The 27751-nt window shown below is 34.8% G+C and overlaps 1 protein-coding gene, 1 long non-coding RNA gene and 1 pseudogene across 4 annotated transcripts; 2 read left to right on the forward strand and 1 right to left on the reverse strand.

The window, feature by feature from the left end:
• Positions 1 to 2388: 2388 nt before the first annotated feature.
• The window catches only part of LOC142523473 (uncharacterized), a 41289-nt pseudogene continuing 15926 nt past the window's right edge, over positions 2389 to 27751 (forward strand).
• Positions 11939 to 13399, forward strand: LOC142522837 (uncharacterized). Of its 3 annotated transcripts, none has more exons than XR_012814533.1 (4): positions 11939 to 12180; positions 12254 to 12561; positions 12750 to 12942; positions 13123 to 13399. It is a non-coding gene; the product is annotated as an uncharacterized LOC142522837 (long non-coding RNA). The 3 variants fall into 3 exon arrangements; XR_012814534.1 differs by having other exon boundaries at positions 11946 to 12180; positions 12434 to 12561; positions 13123 to 13397; XR_012814532.1 differs by having other exon boundaries at positions 11949 to 12561; positions 13123 to 13396.
• Positions 13717 to 16262, reverse strand: LOC142523048 (protein FAR1-RELATED SEQUENCE 5-like). Its single transcript, XM_075626688.1, has 4 exons — positions 14736 to 16262; positions 14102 to 14586; positions 13937 to 14004; positions 13717 to 13856 (listed from the first exon to the last, which is right to left on the reverse strand). Exons 1-4 carry the CDS (start codon positions 16260 to 16262, stop codon positions 13813 to 13815), a joined length of 2124 nt encoding a protein of 707 aa, XP_075482803.1. The 3' UTR covers positions 13717 to 13812.

The raw sequence follows: 27751 nt of genomic DNA on the forward strand, positions 1-27751 counted from the left end.
AATGTTTAAAATTTGGGATCAAAATATTTAGTTTTAGATTTATCCGAGATTTTATCGCCGCACGAAACGTAAATTAAAGAATTAATTGAAAAGCCTAGTTTTAAGCTTTATAAAATTATGAAAAATTATATTTAAGCTTAAATAATTATTTAGAATAATCTCATGTCATTAAAAGTGAGAAAAATATATATTCGAGAATTTTTACGTCCAGGGACAAAAGATAATTTTACACTTAAGAAAATACGAAGACGGTTGGCAGTGTCCCGAAGGATCATAATGCTTGTAAAATGATATTATATGATTTAAAACGATGATTTTTATGATAATATGTATTTTATTATTTATGGTAAAGATGTGCAATTTTTACTGTCTAAAATGCTATTTTTGAAAATTTATGCTATTTTATGACTTTAAAAGAAAACAAAAATATTTTGTGGGATGTGAATTGTCTGTGACAAAAGATATTATTTATGATATATGATTTTATGGGGATTTCGTGAGGGAAAAAAGCCCCGGAGGGAACCCATTTACGGGAAATGGCCCTCGAGGGAACCTATTTGTGGGAAAAGGCCCTCGAGGGAACTCGTCGATGGGAAAAGGCCCCCGAGGAAACCCCGACGATCGTGTTTCTATGGTGGAACCTAGTGCACAACCCATGGGCCATGTGGAGTTGAAGACTGATCAGTCGACCGATGATAAAAGTTAGTCACTTTCAATGATCGAACTTCACCCAAAATGATATATGATTGAAAGCTTATGATAAAAATGATCCTTATGATATATGATTTATGATGAGGATTAAAGTTATTTTTAAAATGATTTATTTATGCTCGAAGCTTATTTTAAATCGATTTTTGAAGGATTTATTTATGCTAAAAGTCATTTTAAAATTATTTTAGGATTTATGATTTAATTATGCTGAAATGATTTTAAATGGTTTATTTATGTTCAAAAGATTATTTTAAATAAAAATATGATTTTAATGCATGTGAAAATATATATTATTTGTTATCCATGTTTAGAACGTGTTGAGTCTTTAGACTCACTAGTTTTGTATGATGCATGTTTGAATGATTTATGGGAGGTACTGACGCTTGAGTGGACCGAGTGCAGCAGTACACACCCGATGACCTTTATGTTTTCGCATTAGCTAGATAGATAAATGATTTTAAGGATTTATGTTAATGATTTTATTAGATATTTATATGCTTTATTGTTATTGTTAGTTGATCTTTTTAAAAGGTCCATTTAGGAAATTTGGTTAGGTGATGTTTTATGATTTATTTTATGCACTTGAGATTTAAATTGTTAATTTATTATGATTCATTATTGTGTTAAATTATTTTATTAGAATTTATGATTTAAGATTAGAAAAAATAGAGGTTTTTCACAGTGTGTGTGTGTATAATATATATATATATATATATATATATATATATATCTATATATATGTAAAAAAAAATTATTGTAGAAGTTTTTTAAACCGCCAGCCACGAATTTAGACTTTTATGTATTATTAGACTCCATATTATTTTTATTTTTTTGAATGTATATTTTATTATAGTTTTATACATGCATCGAAAATTCGTTACATCTATTGCATCACACGTGATTGATTAAATATATTTATGTTATTCGAATTTGAATATAATTGGAAAATAAGTTGACTGTTTGTTTTTGTTAATATTAAATATCACAAAAACTTTTGTGATTTGGTCTCACTAGTCAATTTTGTGAGACTGATCTTCTATTTGAGTCACCCATTAAAAATTAAATAACATTACTTATTATTGTAAATATGAGTAGGATTGATTTGTCTCACTGATAAAGGTCTATGAGATCGTCTCGCAAGTGACCTACTGAATGAATTTATAGGATTGTATGCATGGTAGAAGATTTAGATATTATGATAGACGCATAAATAAAAGTATCAAAGCATTATTAGTTGGAGAAAAACATTTTTAGATAGGATAATTGGGGATTTAAAAGTTTCAAGATAAAAACATCAGTAATCCTTTTGCTTTATTTAATCGTATAGTAAATCTTATTTGTATGAATGTATGTGCTAAAGAATTGGGACATATTCAACCGGTAATGGCAAAAACTTATGTGAGACGGTCTCACGGGTCGTTTTTATAAGACAGGTCTCTTATTTGGATTATCCATTAAAATTCATAACTTTTTATGCTAAAAGTATTATTTTTTATTGTGAATATCGGTAGAGTTGATCCGTCTCACAGATAAAGATTCGTGAGACCGTTTCACAAGAGACCTACTCCAACTGTAATTAGAAATTCTTATATTATAGTACGTACCTTTGTTTACTACGAAATAGCGGGATAAAGTCTCAGATGCCAACCAAAGTTTCAGCGAACAAAAACTAGGGTTTTTCAAATTTTCATGTATTTATTTGAATTCTAATTATTTAGTTATTTAATTTTAACCATAGCTAAATATATATGGAGGAAAAAATTCTTGATTATGTTTTGGTGCCATTGGGGTTGATCGTGATGGTGGCTTATCACGTTTGGCTACTCCGTGAGATAATCAACCGCCCCACCACCACCGTCATCGAAGTTAAAACCAACTACCGTCGCGTCTGGGTTCAGGCAATGATGGAGGTTAGTTTTTGTTTTCTTTAATATCAGTTTCGCATAAAATCTTGTATTTCTTGTTCCATTTTTTCGAAAAATATATAAAATTATGTGCCATGAAATAAATTTTGTTGGATCTGGGTTTTCTACATGCCCAAACGCAGCAGAAGTTTTAAAAATTTTATTTATTTTGATATTTTGACAATCAAAATATGTTTTGCTTTGGGCGCTCGTATGATTTTATTATAAACATTCATAGGATGTTTAGTAATTATATCTTTGTGAATTAATCACCTGGCTCCAACTAATCCGGTATATACGGATTAGCTCTTGATGAATCCCTACGAACTTTCTTCAAGAGACTCCTTTCTTTTCTTCTAATTAGGTTCACGACTAGATGATCTATTACTCTTCCAAATTGCATTAGAAAATTGGGAGAAGTTTTGCGTTGGAGATCAAAGTTTGAGAGACGGCTCAAACTATTCCCCAAAAGGGAGTGACCGAAATTTAGAGAGGAGAGGAGGAGAGCTTTTCGAAATTATGGTGTGTTATAGAGGCTAGGGTTTAAGTCTCCTACTTAAATAAAGCCTCCATGTACTAATTACCATAAAATAATACATGGGTCTGTTAAATAACATTAATGGACTTGATTAATTAAATGGACTAGTCTAACTAGTTTAATTAATCAAAATCCATTAAAATTTTAATTATTTAGTATGTTGGACTTGTACTCCTACAAGCCCATTAAACACACTTCCATTATATTTAATTTATTATTTAATAACTGAACTATTGAGCTTAATAAATTAAATCCTTTATAAATTCAACATTTGAATTTATTATTAAAATTATAAATTCAACTCCTTGAATTTTATCACCTCCAAAATTTAATATTTAATAAACCCAACTTTTGAGTTTAATAAATTAAATTCTCAAATTTTATAAATTCAACCATTTGAATTTATTCTCTCCAAATTTCATAAATTCAACTCCTTGAATTTACTATATCATAAATTCAACTCCTTGAATTTATTTTCTCAAAATTTAATTATCATAAATTCAACTCCTTATATTTACTATGTCATAATATAAATTCAACTCCTTGAATTTATTCTCTCAACGGGAACAAACGATCCAGTGCTTGTGTGACCCTCAATGGTTCAGCAATACAGCTAGCCGTTGGTTCACAACTCTTTGTGATTCAGAATAATATTTATTCTTATTCGGGCTTACCATAGTTAACCCCATTCTTTTCATCAACACCCTGATTAAGAATGTCAGAATTCATTTCTGATTGCACCCATCGGATCATGGTAAGAGCGTCTAGTAGCATCGCCCCATGATCCCCTAGGTATCACTGATAGTGCCTGCAAGAACCAGTCAATTATGATTAACGTACAGTACGGTCCCTTCATCTCATATATCCCGATCGAATCTGCAACCATTGGTTCATCGAGAATTGCATAATAATTCGATAACTATGTGACACATATAATAGTGGCATCGCGTGTACTATTGGAGAACTCTTTCTCCAACGTACATCTCATACTCTGGCCAGAGATTCCATGCACTATTATAACATCAGATCACATAGGATATCCATACCTGTAGGTGAGCGGTGAATCCCCGACTACAATGCATTGGCTCCTATATGTGTCGCAACTGTACCCAACATCGCAACCTGATGACTCTCCTGGAGCCGGTAAACGAGTCAAAGCACAGCCCTAGCATATAGAGCCTCAGTGTTGTCCCGGGTCGTAAGGACTAATGGTGACAATCATAACCACGTACTTATCCTCTCGATGAATGATAACCACTTGGAAATTCCGAGGGAGGGTTGTTCGGTATAATCATCATATGACTACCCATCTGCATGTTTGGACATCTCCATGCCCTTACCAAGAAACGCAGTACAAAACATCACAGATGCTAGTCTCGATCTCAAGCGACCTTTATCCCTGTTTTAGGCGGCTGAATCGACTAGGAACGAATTTAGAATATGCAGCGTTTACAAATGAGTTTCAACATCGAATTACGATTCATTTGTATTAAAGTATAATCAAGGACTTTATCTATGCTGTTTGCATGGGTATACAGATAAAGTATAATAAGACCATAAAAAGTTAAATTATATTAAAATAAAGATTGTTTATTACACTTGAGTCAATAAATTCCCTAGCCAACCGTTGGCTTGCAGAGCATCTACTCTAACAAATTTATCATAGAAAATTTGCTGCTTCTCTTCTTTTTGTGTTTATCAGCATGCAATCCGTAGAAATCGAATCAGCTCAATCTTGTTTTCGTTTCGCATATAGAAAAGACAAGTGTACAAATTGTCACTTGACTCATTCACACAACTAACTACCATCTTTTTCTTTCAGATTTGATGTTTGAGAAATGGGTTTTAGATTCAGAAACATATTTTGAATGGTTCCATCAGTCTATTATCAAAATGGGAGATTAACGTGAGAAGAAAAGATTATGTAGCAAACCAAAATGGGAAAAAAAACTAAATTTAAATGCTTTAATGAAACTCAAATCCAAGAATTGGCTCACAAAGTATCGCGTCTCTGGACCGAGTGAGCAATTTGTTCGATGCACAGTGAGTATAATATCACATATGTTGATCCAATGGAAGTGAGCCATTGGGGTAACACATCCATTTTGATTTATTCGGAAGTACAGTATCTTATGGTCCATAAAGATATCCCGTCCCATTCCAATATGAGTTTTTGGGATTTTTCTTGTCCCGATCAATGTCGAGTGATAATATTCACCTAATAAAATTGTTGTTCCTGTTGTGAAAAAGTAAAAATTTATGGTAAAAAGTAAAAATCTCAAACTCTCAAAATTTACCAAACTACACACTTTATAATATTTTTCTCTCTACACAATTGTGATTTTCTTCACAAATGAGAGATCTATTTATAGGAAATCTTTACAAATAATCCAAAAATAAAATACATAATTACCTACATCATCACACACTAATTTTCAATATTTACAACTCTTATTTTCAACATTCAAATATTCAACATTCAAATATTCAATACACACATTTTAACTATATTTTTCAACACTCCCCCTTGTGATGATGATCATAATGATTGTCTTCATTACGTGTTTTTATACTGCCTCGTTAAAAACCTTACTAGGAAAAACCCATTAAAATAAAAACCATAGCAAGGGAAAAAGAGTGCAGTCACGTAATCTCTCCCTCATGTTGACACGAACAATTCTTCACAAATTTCGTAGATTGCGCATCCCAATAATATATATATGCTTTCTGAATATTGACGTAGGAAGCGCCTTTGTAAAGAGATCTGATGAATTTTCACTTGATTGAATGTGACGAACATCAATACATTTATTCTTCTCAAGCTCCTTGGTGAATGCGAAGAACTTAGGAGGAATATGTTTAGTTATGTCGCTTTTTTGTATCCTTCTTTCATTTGAGCAACACATGCAGCATTATCTTCATATAGTATCACAGGCTTCTCGTCGAATGATAATCCGCATGAGATTTGGATATGTTGGGTCATTGATTTTAACCACACACATTCACGACTTGCTTCATGTAGTGCAATAATCTCGGCATGATTTGATGAAGTTGTTACGAGCGTTTATTTCTGTGAACGCCAAGAAATTGCAGTGCCTCCACGAGTAAAAACATATCCAGTTTGGGAACGTGCCTTGTGTGGATCAGATAAGTATCCAGCATCGGCATAACCAATTATACTTGGATTAGCATCTTTTGAATACAAAAGTCCCAAGTCTGTCGTTCCTCGTAGATAACGGAATATATGTTTAATTCCGTTCCAGTGTCTCTTTGTTGGATATGTGCTAAATCTTGCCAACAAATTTACGGCAAAAGATATATCAGGCCTTGTACAATTTGTAAGATACATAAGGGCACCGATAGCACTTAGATATGGTACTTCTGGACCAAGAATATCTTCATCTTCTTCACATGGTCGGAATGGATCCTTTTCTATGTTTAATGATCTAACAACCATTGGAGTACTTAAAGGATTTGATTTATCCATATTAAAAAGTTTAAGGATCTTTTCTGTATAATTTGTCTGGTGAACAAACATTCCACATTCTTTTTGTTCAATTTGTAAACCCAGACAATACTTGGTTTTTCCAAGATCCTTCATTTCAAATTCTTCCTTCAAGTATGACACAACTTCTTGAATTTTCTTATTCGTTCCAATGATGTTTAAATCATCAACATATACAGCAATAATTACGCATCCGGATGTTGTTTTCTTAATGAAAACACAAGGGCATATTGAATTATTTACATATCCCTTTTTCATCAAGTGATCACTTAGTCCATTATACCACATTCGACCAGATTGCTTTAACCCATATAATGATCTTTGTAATTTCACAGAATAACATTTTCTGGGTTTTGAACTTTGTGCTTCAGGCATCTTAAATCCTTCAGGGATTTTCATATATATATTACTATCAAGTGATCCATATAAGTAAGCTGTAACAACATCCATAAGACGCATTTCTAAATTTTCAGATACCGCCAAGCTAATCAAATACCGAAACGTAATTGCATCCATCACGGGAGAATACGTTTCTTCATAATCAATTCCAGGCCTTTGAGAAAAACCTTGTGCAACAAGTCGAGCTTTATATCTCACTATTTCATTTTTCTCATTTCGTTTTCGAATAAAAATCCATTTGTATCCAACAGGTTTTACACCTTCAGGTGTAAGGACTATAGGTCCAAAAACATTGCGTTTATTTAGCGAATCCAATTCAACCTGGATGGCTTCTTTTCATTTTATCCAATCCTGCCGATTTTTACATTCACCAAAAGATTTTGGTTCATGATCTTCATTATCATTTATGATGTCGATTGCAACATTATAAGAAAATATATCATCAATTTCTTCTATATCTTTTCGGTTCCATATTTTTCCAGTATTAATGTAATTGATAGAGATTTCATGATTCTCGTCAGTTTGTGGTTCTGACACAATATTTTCATCATCATGTGTTTCTTCAAGAACACCATTCTCTATTTTGTGATCATCATGTGTTTCTTCAGGAACATCATTCTTTATTTTGCGATCATCGTGTTTCTCTATAAATTTTCTTTTTCGAGGATTTTTATCCTTGGAACCGACTGGCCTTCCACGCTTCAGGCGTTTAATGACATCATTAGTATCTTCAATTTGTTTCTTTGGAATTTCAATTCGAGCAGGGGCATTTGCAGCATGTATATATGATTTAGTTATCCCTTTTGTGTCAGCAAATGCATCTGGTATTTGATTGGCTATTTTTTGCAAATGTACAATTTGTTGTACATCTTTTTCACATTGTTTTGTTCTTGGATCCAGATGTAACAATGATGATACATGCCATGTAATTTTCTTTTCGGTATGTTTCTGTTCTCCCTCTAACATTGGGAAGATTTCCTCATTAAAATGAAAATTAGCAAAACGTGCTGTGAACATGTCGCCTGTCTGAGGTTCAAGATATCGAATGATTGATGGACTATCATAACCGATATAAATTCCAACCTTTCTTTGAGGTCCCATTTTCTTTCGTTGCGGTGGTGCAATAGGCACATACACCATACATTCAAAAATTCTCAGATGAGAAATGTCTGGTTCTTTACCAAATGCAAGCTGCAATGGGGAGTATTTATGATATGCACTTGGTCTGATACGAATTAATGAGGCAGTGTGTAAAATTGCATGTCCCCATATAGAAATAAGGAGCTTTGTTTTCATAATCATTGGTCTAGCAATTATTTGCAGACGTTTAATCAATGATTCAGCCAATCCATTCTGTGTATGTACATGAGCAACATGATGCTCAACAATGATTTCCATAGACATACAATAATCATTGAAAGTTTGAGAAGTAAATTCACCAGCATTATCAAGTATAATTTTCTTGATTGTATAATCGGGAAATTGATTCCTCAATTTTATTATTTGAGCAAGTAATCTTGCAAATGCAACATTTCGAGTTGACAATAAACATACATGTGACCATCTGCTGGAGGCATCAATCAATACCATAAAGTATCTGAATGGTCCACATGGTGGATGGATTGGTCCACAAATATCACCCTGAATACGTTCAAGAAACATTGGTGATTCAGTTTGGATTTTGGCTGGTGATGGTCTTATAATAAGTTTTCCAAGAGAACATGTTTTACATTGAAACTTATTATTCTGAAAGATCTTCTGGTCTTTCAGCGGATGACCATGTGTATTTTCTATAATTCTTCGCATCATTGTTGAACCAGGATTTCCCAATCGATCATGCCAATTGGTTAATATTGAAGAATTATCAACTACCATATTTGATTCAATCGGACTTATATGTGTATAATGCAATCCAGTAGGGAGCATTGGTAGTTTTTCAATCACATATTTCTTTCCTGATTTATATGTGGTAAGACACATATATTTCTCATTCCCTTCATTCATTGTTTGAGTATCATATCCATGGGAATATATATTATTAAAACTCAACAAATTTCTTTTCGATTGTGGTGAATATAAAGCATCATTGATCAAAAATTTTGTACCATTAGGTAACAAAAATTGTGCTTTACCACATCCTTTAATCAAGTCTACAGGACCTGATATTGTATTCACCGTTGTTTTTGTTGGTTTTAGTTCCAAGAAATATCTTTTATCTCGGAAGATAGTGTGCGTTGTACCACTATCGGGTATGCAAACTTCAGCTTTGCTCATAGCATTTTCCATTTTTTTAACTTCAAAAAAATATGCAATGAAATAAAATTACTGGCAATATATATTTAAATATAACACATATCATAATTATACAATAAAACATTATATGGATACATGAAAAATAAATTATTGTACATTTATATTCTACCACTATATTGTTCATTTTCAGATAAATCATTGAGAAAATCTGCAGCATCAATATTGTTCATTTCTATCCCACCAACATATTGATCATTTCCAGAGAAATCATTCATAAAATCACCAGCATCAAAATGAGTTGAATCACTCAAATGGTCACTGCGTTCAGTGAAGTTGGTCTCCTTTTCTTTCCCCTTTAATGATTCTTTATAAAGTTTACAAAGATGTTCAGGGGCTCGACAAATTTTGGACCAATGTCCTGGAGTACCACATCTGAAACAAGAACTTTCATATCTTTTTGAGTGATTCTCATTAACACTTGTATTCTCATGATGCCTTTTCTGTGGATGGTTTGGGACGCTCTTTTGAGATGAATTATAAAAATAACTATCTATATTGTTTTCAAAACCACGGCCTCGACCACGACCACGGCCAATTCCACGTCCACGTCCATGTCCACGACCTCGACCTCGACCTCGACCTTGTCTTTGAATTTGATTTTGGTTTCCAGGTTTAAATTCATTTTTACTTACATCATTTACTTCTGGAAATGCTGTTGATCCAGTGGGTCGGGACTGATGATTTCTCATTAATAGCTCGTTGTTTTTTTCAGCCACAAGAAAACATGCGATGAGTTCAGAATATCTCGCAAATCCACGTACTCTATATTGTTGCTGTAGAGTAATATTTGATGCATGAAACGTGGAAAATGTTTTTTCAAGCATTTCCGATTTTGTGACCTCATGTCCACAAAATTTTAGCTGCGAGATTATTCGATACATCGCTGAATTATAATCGCTGACTTTCTTAAAATCTTGGAATCTCAACATATTCCATTCATCACGGGCGGTCGGAAGTATAACTTCCCTTATATGTTCAAATCTTTCTTTCAATCATTTCCACAAAGCCATGGGATCTTTTTCAATTAACTATTTACATTTCAATCCCTCGTCGAGATGTCGACGCAAAAATATAATGGCTTTTGCCTTTTTTTGTGATGTCGATATGTCATTTTCTTTTATTGTCTCACTTAGACCCAATGACTCAAGATGCATTTCTACATCGAGAGTCCATGTCATATAATTTTTTTCCCGTGATGTCGAGTGCAACAAATTCGAGCTTTGTCAAATTTGACATGGTGGTACTAAAAAAAAATTACGATGCATTTTATTAGTTAATGAATATTGCAATACAAAGTAATGGATAACAACAAGTACAAGCATTTGTAAAAATAAAGAAAACACACGAGGAGGATATTCTCCGATAAATAAAAGACTCGTGAGTATGATAACCAAAATAATTAAAAATAACCTTGAGAAAGCCATCTTCTTTTTTCTTCGAAAATTTAGTGAAGAATAATTTTTAGAGAAGAAGAAAAAGTTGGAGTGATTGAATGTGTTTATGAGATCATATTTATAGGGCAAAAACTAGCCGTTTTGTTACCGTTTATGACCGTTGGTGTATAAAAAAATAAAGATATGTATTTGTATAATTTTATGGTAATAATATGGTGTATATAATATTAGACATATTTAAATAATTATGTATATCATATCATATTATTATAATGATGTGTCATAAGATATTTTATTTAAAAATCTTATAGGCTTTTATACTTGTCGTATCCCTTACCGGGAGTGTGGGATGTCGTCTTAACATCCTCCCAGGATTTATAACAAGTTTTCGAAAAATTTATTTTTATTATTAATAATAACATTATATTATATATTAAATATATACACAATAAATAAATAACAGTAAAATAAATATTATTACTTTTGTTACCTTTTTCTTCTGTTTGGAGCTTGGAAAAGGATGGAGGACTTTTAGAGCTTCGTGCTGATAACGTGTTGTGAAAAAGTAAAAATTTATGGTAAAAAGTAAAAATCTCAAACTCTCAAAATTTACCAAACTACACACTTTATAATATTTTTCTCTCTACTCAATTGTGATTTTCTTCACAAATGAGAGATCTATTTATAGGAAATCTTTACAAATAATCCAAAAATAAAATACATAATTACCTACATCATCACACACTAATTTTCAATATTTACAACTCTTATTTTCAACATTCAAATATTCAACATTCAAATATTCAATACACACATTTTAAATATATTTTTCAACAGTTCCGACTCGAAATAATATTATTAATATGTTATTCGCCAAAATTCATACAGAAAATGACCAACTCATTTAAAAAGGACTTGCTCATAGATAAAAAATTTAGGGCATAAATTAAATAATGAATAAGTCATCCCAATAAATAAATGAAATTTTTGTATTCTAACCTATGCTAATGATATATTTTAAAAAAGGTCTTATCTATTAAATATTATATAATATATATATATATATACAAGAATGTTACCCTACACACCATTTGGTGTGTACCTCGGTGGGCGCCGCTGAGTTGGCGCCCACCTCATTATTTTTTTTTTTAGTAGTTCAAAAAAAATTATAAACCAAATTCAGAGGAACAACTTCTCAACATTAAAAACTTCACACCTCCCTTCTCCACCTCAACAATCGGCAACCCCCACCGAACAGCACCACCGCCGTCTCCCGCAGCCAAGAGAATCTCCCTCCCAAAAAATAATCGATCGACACTTACCCATCACTTCACCGCCCCAATCTCCGCCTTAGGATATAAACTCATCCACCACCCGATCTCCGCCATAGTTTCCCGATCTCCGCCAAAAACCAAGGTATGCACCGCTTACCTCTCTTCTTGTTTATTTGTTGAACAAATTTCTTTTTATTGAATTAATTAGGGCATAGTGACGTCGGTGAGGCTGGTGGAGAAGCTTCTAAAATACTCTTTCAACAACAAGAGCTTATTGGAGGAGGAACTCACTCACTCCTCCTACACTGAATCCGCTTCCTACCAGCGGCTTGAGTTTCTAGGCGATTCGGCTCTCGGCTTAGCAATTACTAGTTATCTTTTTGTGGCTTACCCAGACCTTGACCCAGGTAAGCTCTCCCTCATAAGAGCCGCCAACATTAGCACGAAGAAGCTCGCGCGCATCTCTGTCCGTCACCAGCTGTACAAATATGTCCGCCACAACGCCACCACCCTTGACGAGAAGGTGTGTTGCTCTGTATTCTTTGGGGAATTTCTATTATTTGTCACCTTGCTTAGTATGGTTCGAAGGTCGTACCTAAGTGTTTCCCTTTTTGGTAAATAGCTCTTTTTTGGCACTAAAAGCACTGACACTTTTGCGTTCTTTGTTTAAAGATTCAGGGCTTAATTCTCTTGTTGTACTTGTGGCTTTAGCTTCTTCTGAGCAAAAAGAAAATGCAAAGCTTCATGCTGCAAAAATCGCTCTTCGGAGGTTGTCTTGTGTATTTATTGATATGAAGGTGGTCGATACATGCAGCCATCTCAATGGGGATAATGAAATTGAAGGAGCAAAGCATAAGCTGCATGAGCTATGTGTCGAGAAGAAATGGCCCAAACCAAATTACAAGTAAGAGTTTTCCTGCTGGAAGCTCATTGTGTTAAAATTTATTGCATCTGTAAACAATTAAGTTGATTAAGACATAATCGTGTTTGTGATAAATTCAGACCTTGCATTCCATTTGAATTAGTTTATTTTTCGTCGTTATGTTATGTTGCTAATCTCTTCATATATTATATTTATGTGTAGGATCCAAGAAGAGGTTGGTCTGGCTCATAAGAAGAAGTATATTTGTTCTGTTGAAATTGAAATTACTGAAGGTATACTCTTTGTGAAGGGGAATGAGAAATCAAAAGTGAAAGAAGCGGAGAACTCTGCAGCTTCGGCAATGCTACCTGGACTGCAAGAGTCTTAGTATCTGTGAAGTAAAAAAAATTCCATTGTATTTAAATTGCTGAAACAATTTGTGCCAGGGGAGTGCTTGTATGAACTGTAATTATATTTGTTTCTGATGATTTATTGTGTGAAATCATCAATACTATTTCTTTAGCAAAAATGTGTTTCCAACCATTTGAAATACTTTACCTATTGTCTCCCTAAACTCTACACTTTTTATCCTTATATTCTGCCTCTCAATGTACAAAGCCCTGGCTGCCAGATGTTCCTTTGCAATTGAAATGAAGAAAAAACAAGTCAAGAAAATCATGAATAAATTTATTACAGCTTTGTGTATCCATCACACAACATCCTTATTACCAAAAGATGTTAAAAAATAACCAAACAACCCAAACTAATCAATAGAATAGAAAAACAATTCTGAAAATCAAATAACTAAACAAACGCCAAATAGTAAAGAACTTGTCTATCTCATCGTTGGAATTGAATGAAAAAAATGAACAAAAAATAATAGTCATCTACAACATGACGCATAAATGAATTTCATTCATCCAAACGTATTCCAGTTGTCCACATGTTGTTAGAACCTGCAATAATAAAGATAATTATAAATGTCAATCTTTTAATGCGAAACTTTTGTTTAAAAAAGATGAAGCATTTCAAGTACCAGTCATCGATGCAAAATCTTCTTCATTTGTGTTGTCATCATTGTTATGATGATTATCTACAGTTGATCTGGTAGATGATAAATAGTCATATTTACAAAAAAATAATGAGATTAATTGGTTTGTAAAAATATTATAAAACAAACAAAAAATCAATCAACGTATACCTGTCATGCAAATTTGGACAGTTGCGCTTGTCATGTGACACACCTCGATGCCCGCATCCACGACATATCCTGGTCTTCGAGGTTGACTTCTCTTTTGATGATTTCAACCTCTTCCCGCATCCTTTTGTTCTTACTTCAGAAGGATCGGTAATACCAAAGACCCCATCCATGATTTTTTTCTTTTGACTTCCATTGTTGAATGTTCTACTAATGTTAACCTCTTTAATTTTTTTTAAAATATAATCTAATTGTTCATCTAATAAGTTTGTTCCTTCATCAGTCAATGATGCATCATCAATTACTACAGAAGCTTTATAGGATAACCTCGAGTGTCTTGACATCAAACACATTTTTGGATCGTCGATGACATTTTGCTCAGCCATAGCATATATTGCTCCAACCTTTGCATCTCGTGTCCACCGTTTGAGTATATACTTATCAGGCAATTGAGACACTTGGTTGATACGAAAAAAGCTAACATATGTCTGCATGGTATGCCCTCAAACTCAAATTTCATACAACTACATGATATATAATCCAACTGTTTATTATGATTGAGCGTCCTTGATTTGGAGGAAGAACAAGTTTGAAAATTCATCACATTGTAAACCACTAATTCAGCTCCTACACATACTTGTTGCACGTAATAACCATGACTCTCACACATTTCACTTTGAAACTCCACATATTTTTTTTTCGTATACACCTTAACCATTTGAGCTTCCATTGGCCAGTTTGTCTTGATCTTGGGATGCTCATTCATATCAATATGGTCAGCAACTAACTCATTGTGCCTTTGGTGCCGGAGTGCCCTATTGAAACGGGTGATAAAATCCATCAATGAATTCTTATTAGAGACGTACCTCTTGAAAAATGCATGTGAACTTTCAGATCTCTGACTACTTGACATTCCAGCACAAAATATATGGTTAAAATATATTGGCACCCACTTTTGTCGCAATTCATACATCAATGACAACCAATCATTTTGCTCCAAGTTAGCACACTTGATAACATCTTCCCACGACTTCTCAAATTCATCAGGTGTTGTGGAATTTTGAATGACATTCTTTATGCTTCGATAGTGGTCACGAAAAGTCATAGGGTTTAATTTATCTGGGAGTTTGTTCAATATGTGCCACAAACAATATCGATGCACTGTTTTAGGGAAAACTTGTGCAATGGCTTTCGCCATAGCAGGATCTTGGTCAGTGATTATCACGTTTGGTGCACCTTTAGGCATTGCTTCTATGAAATTGTTAAACAACCAAACAAAAGACTGAGTTTTCTCGTCAGTTAAAAAACCGCAACCAAACACAATTGTCTGATGATGATCATTAACTCCTACAAATGGTGCGAAAATCATACCATATTTATTAGTGTTATACGTCGTATTAAACACCACAACATCACCAAATACATTGTTTGCCCTCCTTGACACAGGATCTGCCCAAAAACACATGCTAAATCTTTTATCTGAATAAGTCTCATAATCAAAGAAAAATGAGGAATTCTTGTCTTTCTCAGATGCAAAGAACTCAATCAATGTTTCGGCATCGATACCCTTTTGTTCATCTCTTAGCTTTTTCTCAAAGTTTCTAATATCTCTTTCAGTACAACCTACATGCTCGGGCCCTCCATACTCTATTTCCAATAATCGGAGTTGTTGACAAGTTGGCACATTGGCTTCTGAAAACTGTTGAGTCAATGCTTTCTTTGATGCCGAAATATTACGATGTGAGCGTAGTAAATGCACCTTCGAAGGAGTCGAGAGTGGATGATTATGGCTTTCCATGAATGTACTGACAATCCAATTAGGACCAGTTTGTTTCTTGACAACTGAAATCTTTGACTTACATCCAGTTCTAACTTCGCGGCGAGCTCTTTCATTTTTCGGTTGATCACCTTTTTCTTGTTTATTCGACCGATTTTCGTCTGTACGCCCTTCTTTAAAGCATACAAATTTCTTCCAAACAACTTCATTTGTTATCTTATTTTTCTTGCTGTTGCTTATTCTTGCGCTAAATCCTGCTTCTCGTGCGTATTGGTTATAGAACGAAAATGCATCCTCTAATGATACGAATTCCATCCCAATTTTTGGCTTTCGATCGTCTGCAACTTGGGGAATTAATTGCTGATCATCACCGATATTTACTTCCATTACTGAGAAATATGAAATTTTAGAAAAGGTGGAAAAAAACCAGAAAATATAAAAACATCAAATTATGTTATAATTCATACAAGCTACTATCTTTTATGATAAAAGGAGACAAAAAATAATAAAAATTCGAGAGAAAGTATTCCACCAATCAGTCATGTTTTGTTCTAATTTAAAAAAAAAAAATCTGTTCAACGTAGCTCACTAAAATTAATTCCTAAGTTCAATGAAACTCAAACATCACATTGTTCCAACATAAATCGATTAACTTCAGAAAATATTAGGAGGGATCAGAGAATTAGAATAGATGTAGCAATTTAACATAAGATCCTCTAGGTAGAATCTGCATCACTCAACGAATCTGACTGATTCTTTAACATAATCATATATTTATTGAAGATGATTAAGTGTCATGACTTAACAAGCATTCCTTGTTATTAAGCACGGCAAGAGAATTCATCAACCGCTTGGACGCTTTCAAGATACTAAATTAACACAAAGACTTGTTGCACAAACAAGGAATCATGCTACCTTCGGAGATTTTGCACTATACATCAGCGAATGAACTTGAATTTAAGATAAAAAAATTTGACGAATATTTTATTTAACCATCCAATTACTATGCCCTAATTGATTCAATAAAAAGAAATTTGTTCAACAAATAAACAAGAAGAGAGGTAAGCGGTGCATACCTTGGTTTTTGGCAGAGATCGGGAAACTATGGCGGAGATCGGGTGGTGGATGAGTTTATATCCTAAGGCGAAGATTGGGGCGGTGAAGTGATGGGTGAGTGTCGATCGATTATTTTTTGGGAGGGAGATTCTCTTGGCTGCGGGAGACGGCGGTGGTGCTGTTCGGTGGGGGTTGCCGATTGTTGAGGTGGAGAAGGGAGGTGTGAAGTTTTTAATGTTGAGAAGTTGTTCCTCTGAATTTTGTTTATAATTTTTTTTAAACTACTAAAAAAAAAATAATGAGGTGGGCGCCAACTCAGCGGCGCCCACCGAGGTACACGCCAAATGTTGTGTAGGGTAACATTCTTGTATATACATATATATATTATTAAATTATTATTGATTTGCACATATTTTGATGTTCATATTGTTTCATAGCATCATTAGTCTCTTTTTTATTTTAGTTAATATTGGTTGTGCTCGTATGCTTTTCTCGCAATATCTAATTTTATGGCCGGGTGCAAGTAAGACGCTCGATTTTTTTCACATAGAGATATTGGTTTCGTATTTGGATTCTCTGTTGTGGCTGAAAACACAGCATCTGGCGCTGTACATTTTTTACACGAGATGATAAGTTGATCATCTGATGAACCTCACACGATGTCAGATAAATTTGAAAAATTATCACAGTGTCAGATAAATTTGAAAAATTGTCAGATGTCCATCAGGATGATCAACTGATCATCTCGTGTAAAAAGTTCACAACTATAGATGCTATGTATTTAGCCGCAGCAGAGGATAAAAATCCATTTGTTTTTCCGCATGCAGTAGTTCTTGCACTCCTAGATAGTGAGTGCTGGGTATGAATTGAAAAGAATTAGCTGGACGTGTCCGAAACTATTTTTGGTGATGTGAGGATAAAAACTAGTCTCTCCATTAAAAAAAAATTATCGAGATATTCACTCCCTACTCGATGAGATCCCGAACTTGATCCTCAACATCTCTCGAGTATGGGATCGTGAGAACAAAAAACTTCAAATTCTTATCCAGGATGGGGATTGGGTAGGAGTGTTCTGAGATGGCCCTCGCCCGATCCAACCTTGAAAGATCACGTCCTCTCTGTTAGAGTAGATGCCCTGCAAGCCAACGGTTGGCTAGGGAATTTATTGACTCAAGTGAAATAAACAATCTTTATTTTAATATAATTTAACTTTTTATGGTCTTGTTATACTTTATCTGTATACCCATGCAAACAGCATAGATAAAGTCCTTGATTATGCTTTAATACAAATGAATCGTAATTCGATGTTGAAACTCATTTGTAAACACTGCATATTTTAAATTCGTTCCTAGTCGATTCAGCCGCCTAAAACAGGGATAAAGGCCGCTTGAGATCGAGACTAGCATCTGTGATGTTGTGTGCTGCGTTTCTTGGTAAGGGCATGGAGATGTCCAAACATGCAGATGGGTAGTCATATGATGATTATACCGAACAACCCTCCCTCGGACTTTCCAAGTGGTTATCATTCATCGAGATGATACGTCCGTGATTATGATTGTACACCATTAGTCCTTACGACCCGGGACAACATTGAGGCTCTATATGCTAGAGCTGTGCTTTGACTCGTTTATCGGCTCCAGGAGAGTCATCAGATGGCGAGGTTGGGTATAGTTGCGACACATATAGGAGCCAGTGCATTGTAGTCGGGGATTTATCGCTCACCTATGGGTGTGGATATCCTATGTGATCTGATGTAATAATAGTGCATGGAATCTCTGGCCAGAGTATGAGATGTACGTTAGAGAAAGAGTTCTCAAATAGTACACGCGATGCCACTATTATAGTTATCACATAGTTATCGAATTATTATGCAACCCTCGACGAACCAATGGTTGCAGATTCGATCGGGATATATGAGATGAAGGAACCGTACTGTATGTTAATCATAATCAACTGGTTCTTGCAGGCACTATCAGTGATACCTAGGAGATCATGGGGCGATGCTACTAGACGCTCTTATCATGATCCGATGGGTGCAATCAGAAATGAGTTCTGACATTCTTGATCAAGGAGTTGATGAAAAGAATAAGGTTAACTAGGGTAAGCCCGAATAAAGGATTATGTCCTGAATCACAAAGAGTTGTGAACCCACGGCTAGCTGTATCCCTTAACCATTGATGGTCACACAAGCACTGGTTTACTTGTTTCCGTTGAGATAATAAATTCAAAGAGTTGAATTTATAGAAAACATTGAGATAATAAATTCAATAAGTTGAATTTATAAGAAATAATTTTGATATGATCAATTGATAAGCTTATAAATAAAGTTGATAAAAGCTTATAGAAATTTTGAGCGAATGACTGTTAAGACAGTCAAATAAAGTACACCTTCCTTATTTAGACACTGGCGATCTCGAAATTAAAGTGTGCATCATAATAACAAACAAGTTGAATTTGTCACATCGATGATATTGGATCGTCGATCGGGATTATGATGAGATTAATATAATGGGAGCATGGGTCATGGGCTTATAAGAGTATAAGCTCATCATGCTAACTTATTAAAGTTAAAATGAGCTTTAATAATTAAATTATATTTTAATTGAGTTAAAATATTGCCCATTAAGTTTTTATAGAATATGGTATTGATTTATGCAATATGAAAATATTCATGATACCATAATTTAAAAACTTGCACACAAAGAAAATAATATTGCATGATTATTGGTGTGCTAATTTTGAGAGTCAAAGATTTATTGAAATCTAATTACTTAATTAATGAGATTAATTAAGGAAATTATCATAGTTGAAATAATAAAATATTCATTGCCTTGGTTTAGATGGTGAAGGACCGAAACTTTAGAAAAATGGAGAAAGTCTTCAAGATTCCTTCAACCGAGATTTGCAAATATAAAGAGATGCATTTAGAATCCTTTATTAACATGATTAGTGAGATTAATTAAGAAAATAAAGGATTAGTAATAAGAATAAGAATTTGATTCTTATTTTACAAGAAAGAGGCATCCGAAAGTTTAAGAAAGTGATTCAGAATTTTCGGCTCTTTCCTGCTGCTCTCAAAACCTCTTAATTGTTGCAAGAAGTTGATTTCTTTTTCGTTTTATATCTCTACGCAAAACATCTTCTAATTTTCTAGTGCAAGTTAGAAGAGGAACAAGTAATCCGGTCGTGGACCTGATTCGAAGATTAAAGAATTAGATCGAAGAACGTTCGTAGAGATTTACAACAAGAGCTACGTCCGCTAATACCGGAGTAGTTGGTGCCAAGTGAAATTATTCACCAAAGGTATAATTCTTTAACATCCTTTGAATGTTTATTTGTTAAAATCATACGAGCGCCCAAAGCAAACATATTTTGATTGTCAAAATAAAAAAAAAATATTTAAAAACTTCCGCTGCATTTGGGCGTGTAGAAAACCGGGATCCAACAGTGGCATCAGAGCCATGTTTTCTGAATCGTATAGTTTTAAATCATATTGAATAATTTGTTTCTAACCACACAAGAAAATTTTTCAGAAAATTGTAGCACCATAAAAAAAAATTATTTTTTCCAGAAATTAAAAAAAAAATTATTTGGGGCTGCCCGGAACTGTTCCTGGCAGCGCACGGTGCGCGCGCGCTGTGCGGAACGTCCGCACAGCGCGTGGCGGCTACGCGCGCGCCCGCTGTTGGAGAGTCCGCACAGCGCGCGGCGGCTGCGCGCGCGGCGTGCCGCCGCGCTGCGCGCGATTCGCGCGCGCCGCGCACCTGTGCTCGCCCTGTGCGCACAGGACCCCTGCTGCTGCCCGAAACGTTCGGGCAACGTGGCGCAGCGCGGGCAGCTGCCCGGGAGTGTCTCGGGAACCGTTCTGGATGATGGGCTTGAATTTTTTGGGCATATGGTGCAATTTTCTGATTTTTCAAATTTTTGGGTAAAATTTATAATTTTTAAAATTGGTTCAATTTTTATTTTGAAAAATTGATTTTTAGCAAATTAATAATTTTCTTGTAAAATAAATAATTAGAATGTGATTTTAATTATTTATGGTAAAATGAGTTTTACAAGAAATCAATTATTATTGATTTAATTGGAAATTAAATAAAAGAGTTTATTTAATTTATTAAATTCTTTAATAATTGTGGTGGTTAGTGATAAATTATTAGATATATGATTTATCAATTAATTAAATTGATTTTAATATTTGATATTAAATGCATGAAGGATGATCGAGAGCCTTGACCAATGTGTTAGGTGTATGTTAGGATATTTTACTGTTTTATTCGTTTTTTAATATTTGATATTATTAAAGTTGGGCCTGGTTTATGGCCCGTTCCCACCCCATGAGATGTATCCCTTATGTGCCATGGCTATTTAAATGTAATTATTAGAAATAGTGGGAGATCAAGACTGGAAGATGGTGGGCCCGATGAACGAGATGAAAACATGTAAAATATTGGAAGCTCTTGTAATAGTTTCATTTGCATCCCTGCATTCACCTAGATTTTGGACCTGCATACATGTTTGGCTCACATGGATCTAATAGTGTTGGCGATCGATCATCCTTAATTATTTATTGTTGAATGTCATATTATGATATATGCGATATATAGTAATATGCATGTATGTATATTATTAGATAATATAGTTGCATGAATCCGGCAAACATACAAACTCGTGGCACGCGATTTTTAAATTAAAATGATGAGACAATTTTTGAAATTAAAATCCCTCATTTTGAATATGATTCAAAATTCATATCAAACCGTAAAAGTAAAAATTAAAAGAGTTTAATTTTTCCTTGCCTTTCATCAACCGTGGTTGCATGTTGATCGCTACCCGCAGACAGTGTCAGGCTCATATTATTGGGGAGGCCTGTACGCCGGAAAGCTGTGACTCCACCGGACATATGATGTGAATTGAGTGGAACTTCCATGACTTCGGCTCATATTATTGGGGGAACTCATGGCGATCGTCCACTACAATTCAATATTGATGGGTTGGTTTGACACGCGAAAATAAACGGCGTCATATTATTGGGTCCTTATTAAACGTGAGACAAAACACGCGGAGGTTGCATAGGGATGCAATTGGATTCTACCTTTTAGAAATTATAATTGGCTGATATTATTCGGGATTATATTTGGCTAGTTGGACTCTACGTGCCCACTAAGGAAATACGATTTCCCTTTTTCATCAGAGGGTGGTGGAAATGTCAAAATAGTGGGAGGGAAATTTATAAAATGAAATCCATATTTTATATCTTAAAATTATTTTAAAATAATCAGCAACCATTATTCTGTTTTCGTATCAGTATATTTTCGATTTCGTCACGTAATACATTTTTGTTATCAACAAGCTAATCGAATCTAATTTTCAAGACTAGTTGGAAAATTGTTCTAAATTCGGAGAAAATGACATACACACTAATGTCAGTCTTGTTGAACTGACAATGCATGCAAGATGGTGGGACCATAGTGCGCAAATTAAAGTATAATGTGCTCGCTTTTATGTCAAATAAACTGTAGGGACAGTTTGAGGAAATGTTGAATGTTGCCGACATTCGAATAAACATGCAAGAGTTGCATGATACATGAAACTCGTACAATGATGCACACCATTTTAAAAGCTCATGACTACATGCATGCAAGATGGGGCTCTGGCCCATGAGCGTGGTGCACATATGATTGGACTTATTGAAAATGTGGTGGGCCTGGAATATGTGATTCCTAACGAGTTAATTGATGACATCAATTTGTTGTCTTTCTCTTCCTCATTTGACGGGGTTATGGTGAACTTCAGTTTGAATAAGATAGATGATAGCCTTGAAGAGCTAGTCAATACGCTTATAACTTATGAGATCACCATAAAACATGAAATTATTGTTTTTCTTATGGGCCTCTCGTCGGACGAAAATGGGCCACAAGGTAAGGGAAAGAAATGTTCTGCCCCTCATAGGAAAAACAAACCCAATAAGAAGCAAACTCTGAAGGACACTTAAAAGGCTTACAAAGCTGAATAAGTCAGAACATATTATTTCACTGCAAGAATCTGGACATAAGAAATTATATGTGCCAGAAATGTTCTGGAAATGATAAGTGAATGTCCAAGTAAACATGATTTCAACAACAAACAAAATATAGTTAGATGATCCAAATCCCATACAAATATGGCACGCTAGACTATGTCACATTTCTCAAAGAAGGATGCACAAACTAGTGGGAGAAGGCATGTTTGACTTGTCAGACATAAATTCTCTACCTACTTTTAAATCCTGTCTAAAAGGAAAAAGGACAAAGACTTCATTCAATGGAAACGTGGAACGTGCGCATGGTCTGTCGGATTTGATCTACGCAGACATTTGTGGCCCGCTTAGTGTTAGCACAGAATATGGGCAATTCTTACTTCATTACCTTTACTGATGACCATTCGAGGTATGAGTATGTTTATGAAACACAAATCTGAATCATTTGAAATGTTCAAAGAATTCAGATCTGAAGTAGGAAAAGAGCTAGAAAGGAGTATTAAGACACTTCGATCTGATCGAGATGAAGAATACTTGAGTGCTGAATTTTTTGGTTATCTAAAAGAGAATGAGATTCTCTCACAGTGGACTCCACCAGCAACACCACAATTGAATGGTGTTTCTGAACGTCGTAAATGAACCTTGTTGGACATGGTTCGATCCATGATGGGATTCACTGAATTGCCTACATCGTTTTGGGGCTTTGCGCTTGAAACTGCGGCAATGTTGTTGAATAATGTCTACGCTAAAGCAGTTGATAAAACACCATATGAGATATGGTTGGGAAAAACTCCCAAATATTCTTACGAGAAAATATGGGGGTGTCCTGCTTATGTGAAGCAGACAGTGGGAGACAAATTGTATAGTAGATCCACTTTGTGCTACTTTGTAGGATATCCAAAGAATTATGTTAGATATTTTTTCTATCATCCCAATGAAGCAAAAGTGTTTGTTTCAAGAAATGACACCTTTTTTTGAAAAGGAATTTCTATTAGATAGAAAAGGCAAGATGATAGAACTTGAAGAAATTCAAGACACTCCCTCAACTATAGAAGTTGAACCCATTTCCCAACAACCAGTAGTTGAAGTACAAGCTCCTAGAAGGTCTGATAGGGTTATTAGACCACCCGCAAGATATACGCTTCTTCATGTACAAAGCCCTGATGAGCATTGTGTTGGATGTGATCCAATTAATTTTAAAAAAGAAATATCTGATACTGATTCAACCAAATGGCTTGAAGCAATGCAGTCAGGAATGGTCTCTATGTATTCAAACCAAGTCTGGACATTGGTGGATCAACCTGAGGGAATCATTCCCATATGGTGCAAATGGATCTACAAAATAAAGATTGGGGCGAATGGGAAGGTAGTGACCTTCAAAGCAAGGTTGGTTGTAAAAGATTATACTCAAAGGCAAGGAGTTGACTATGAGAAAATTTTTTCACCAGTTGTTATGTTTAAGTCCATTAGAATACTACTAGCCATAGCATCATGGTATGATTATGAGATATGGCAAATGGATGTAAAGACTGCATTCCTCAATGGAGACATCAAAGAAGAAATTTATATGTCTCAACCTGAGGGATACACATCAGTAGGAAGTGAGCATAAGATATGCAAACTTCAGAGATCAATATATGGTCTCAAGCAGGAGTCAAGGAGTTGGAAACTCAGATTTGATAGCACTATCAAAGAGTTTGGTTTTGCTAAGAATCCTGAGGAACCATGCGTGTACAAGAAAGTTAGTGGGAGTGTAGTGACATTCCTGGTATTTTATGTTGATGATATCCTGTTCATTGAGAATGATATAGGAATTATTGAGATCAACTAAAGTATGTTTAGCAAGTAAATTCTCCATGAAAGAAATGGGTGAATCGTCCTATGTATTGGGAATACAAATCTATAGAGATAGATCAAAAAGGATGTTGGGGCTCACCCAAGCCACCTATATCGATACCATTATAAAGCGATTCTCTATGAAAGAGTCCAAGAGAGGATACTTACCAATGTGTCATGGTGTTACTCTATCTAAGACAATGTGTCCCAAAACTGATGAAGAGATAGAGATGATGACACATATTCCATATGCGTCAGCCATTGGTAGTATCATGTATGATATGATATCGACACGTCCTGATGTTGCTTACGCTTTGAGTGTTACAAGCAGGTATCAGGCGAACCCTGGTCCAATGCATTGGAAGGCCGTGAAAGACATTCTTAAGTACTTGAAAAGGACTAAGAACTTGTTCATGGTCTATGGGGGTGGAGAATTAAAATTAGAAGGCTACACTGATTCTAGCTTCCAATGTTACGTAGATGATTCGAAATCGACCTCTGGCTTTGTATTCATGCTCAATGGTGCGGCTGTCTCTTGGAAATGTTCCAAGCAAGACACCGTTGCGGATTCCACTACTGAAGCTGAATACATTGTTGCATCTAATACAGCCAAAGAGGCAGTTTGGATGAGGAATTTTGTCCAATAGTTGGGCGTGATTCCTAATGGAGTTGATCAAGTCCCGTTGTACTGCGACAACACTGGTGCCATTGCGAAAGCAAAGGAACCAATGTCTCATAAGCGATCCAAACCTGTACTGAGGAAGTTCCACATCATATGGGAGATTGTGGGAAGAGGAGACAAATAAGTCGAAAGAGACCCCTCTGTAGATAATGTTGTTGATCCACTTACAAAGCCCTTGCCAGGACCATTGTTTGAAAAACATCGCGTAACAATTGGATTATGGATAGTTGGCTCTAGGGCAAGTGGGAGATTGTTAGAGTAGATGCCCTGCAAGCCAACTGTTGGCTAGGGAATTTATTGACTCAAGTGAAATAAACAATCTTTATTTTAATATTATTTAACTTTTTATGGTCTTGTTATACTTTATCTGTATACCCATGCAAACAGCATAGATAAAGTCCTTGCTTATGTTTTAATACAAATGAATTGTAATTCGATGTTGAAACTCATTTGTAAACACTGCATATTCTAAATTCGTTCCTAGTCGATTCAGCCGCCTAAAACAGGGATAAAGGCCGCTTGAGCTCGAGACTAGCATCTGTGATGTTGTGTACTTGCGTTTCTTGGTAAGGGCATGGAGATGTCCAAACATGCAGATGGGTAGTCATATGATGATTATACTGAACAACCCTCCCTCGGACTTTCCAAAGTGGTTATCATTCATCGAGATGATAAGTCCGTGATTATGATTGTATACCATTAGTCCTTACGACCCGGACAACATTGAGGCTCTATATGCTAGAGCTGTGCTTTGACTCGTTTACCGGCTCCAGGAGAGTCATCAGGTGGCGAGGTTGGGTACAGTTGCGACACATATAGGAGCCAATGCATTGTAGTTGGGGATTCACCGCTCACCTATGGGTGTGGATATCCTATGTGATCTGATGTAATTATAGTGCATGGAATCTCTAGCCAGAGTATGAGATGTACGTTAGAGAAAGAGTTCTCAAATTGTACACGCGATGCCACTATTATAGTTAACACATAGTTATCGAATTATTATGCAACCCTCGATGAACCAATTGGTTGCAGATTCGATCGTGATATATGAGATGAAGGTACCGTACTGTATGTTAATCATAATCAACTAGTTCTTGAAGGCACTATCAGTGATACCTAGGGGATCATGGGGCGATTCTACTAGACGCTCTTACCATGATCCGATGGGTGCAATCAGAAATGAGTTCTGACATTCTTGATCAAGGAGTTGATGAAAAAAATGGGGTTAACTAGGGTAAGCCCGAATAAAAGATTATGTCCTGAATCACAAAGAGTTGTGAACCCACGGCTAGCTGTATCTATGAACCATTGAGGGTCACACAAGCACTGGTTTACTTGTTTCCGTTGAGATAATAAATTCAAAGAGTTGAATTTATAGAAAACATTGAGATAATAAATTCAATAAGTTGAATTTATAATAAATAAGTTTGATATGATCAATTGATAAGCTTATAAATAAAGTTTATAAAAGCTTATAGAAATTTTGATAGAATGACTGTTAAGACAGTCAAATAAAGTACACCTTCCTTATTTAGACTACTGGCGATCTCGAAATTACAGTGTGCATCATAATAACAAACAAGTTGAATTTGTCACATCGATGATATTGGATCGTCGATCGGGATTATGATGAGATTAATATAATGTGAGCATGGGTCATGGGCTTATAAGAGTATAAGCTCATCATGCTAATTTATTAAAGTTAAAATGAGCTTTAATAATTAAATTATATTTTAATTGAGTTAAAATATTGCCCATTAAGTTTTTATAGAATATGGTATTGATTTATGCAATATGAAAATATTCATGATACCATAATTTAAAAACTTGCACACAAAGAAAATAATATTGCATGATTATGGGTGTGCTAATTTTGAGAGTCAAAGATTTATTGAAATCTAATTACTTAATTAATGAGATTAATTAAGGAAATTATCATAGTTGAAATAATAAAATATTCATTGCCTTGGTTTAGATGGTGAAGGACCGAAACTTTAGAAAAATGGAGAAAGTCTCCAAGATTCCTTCAACCGAGATTTGCAAATATAAAGAGATGCATTTAGAATCCTTTATTAACATGATTAGTGAGATTAATTAAGAAAATAAAGGATTAGAAATAAGAATAAGAATTTGATTCTTATTTTACAAGAAAGAGGCATCCGAAAGTTTAAGAAAGAGATTCAGAATTTTCGGCTCTTTCTGCTGCTCTCAAAACCTCTCAATTGTTGCAAGAAGTTGATTTCTTCTTCGTTTTATATCTCTACGCAAAACATCTTCTAATTT

Source organism: Primulina tabacum, chromosome 13 (genome assembly GCF_025594145.1).
Source record: "Primulina tabacum isolate GXHZ01 chromosome 13, ASM2559414v2, whole genome shotgun sequence".
NCBI classification, from domain to species: domain Eukaryota; kingdom Viridiplantae; phylum Streptophyta; class Magnoliopsida; order Lamiales; family Gesneriaceae; genus Primulina; species Primulina tabacum.

Bases quoted from the DNA above. Each gene is read 5' to 3' on its own strand.
- LOC142523048 (XM_075626688.1), bottom strand. From the start codon at position 16,262: ATGGAAGTAAATATCGGTGATGATCAGCAATTAATTCCCCAAGTTGCA. The intron at 14,587-14,735 runs GTATGTGTAGGA...CATACCATGCAG, and splicing joins ATGGTTATTACGTGCAACAA to ACATATGTTAGCTTTTTTCG. The intron at 13,857-13,936 runs GTACTTGAAATG...TTATTATTGCAG, and splicing joins AGATTTTGCATCGATGACTG to GTTCTAACAACATGTGGACA.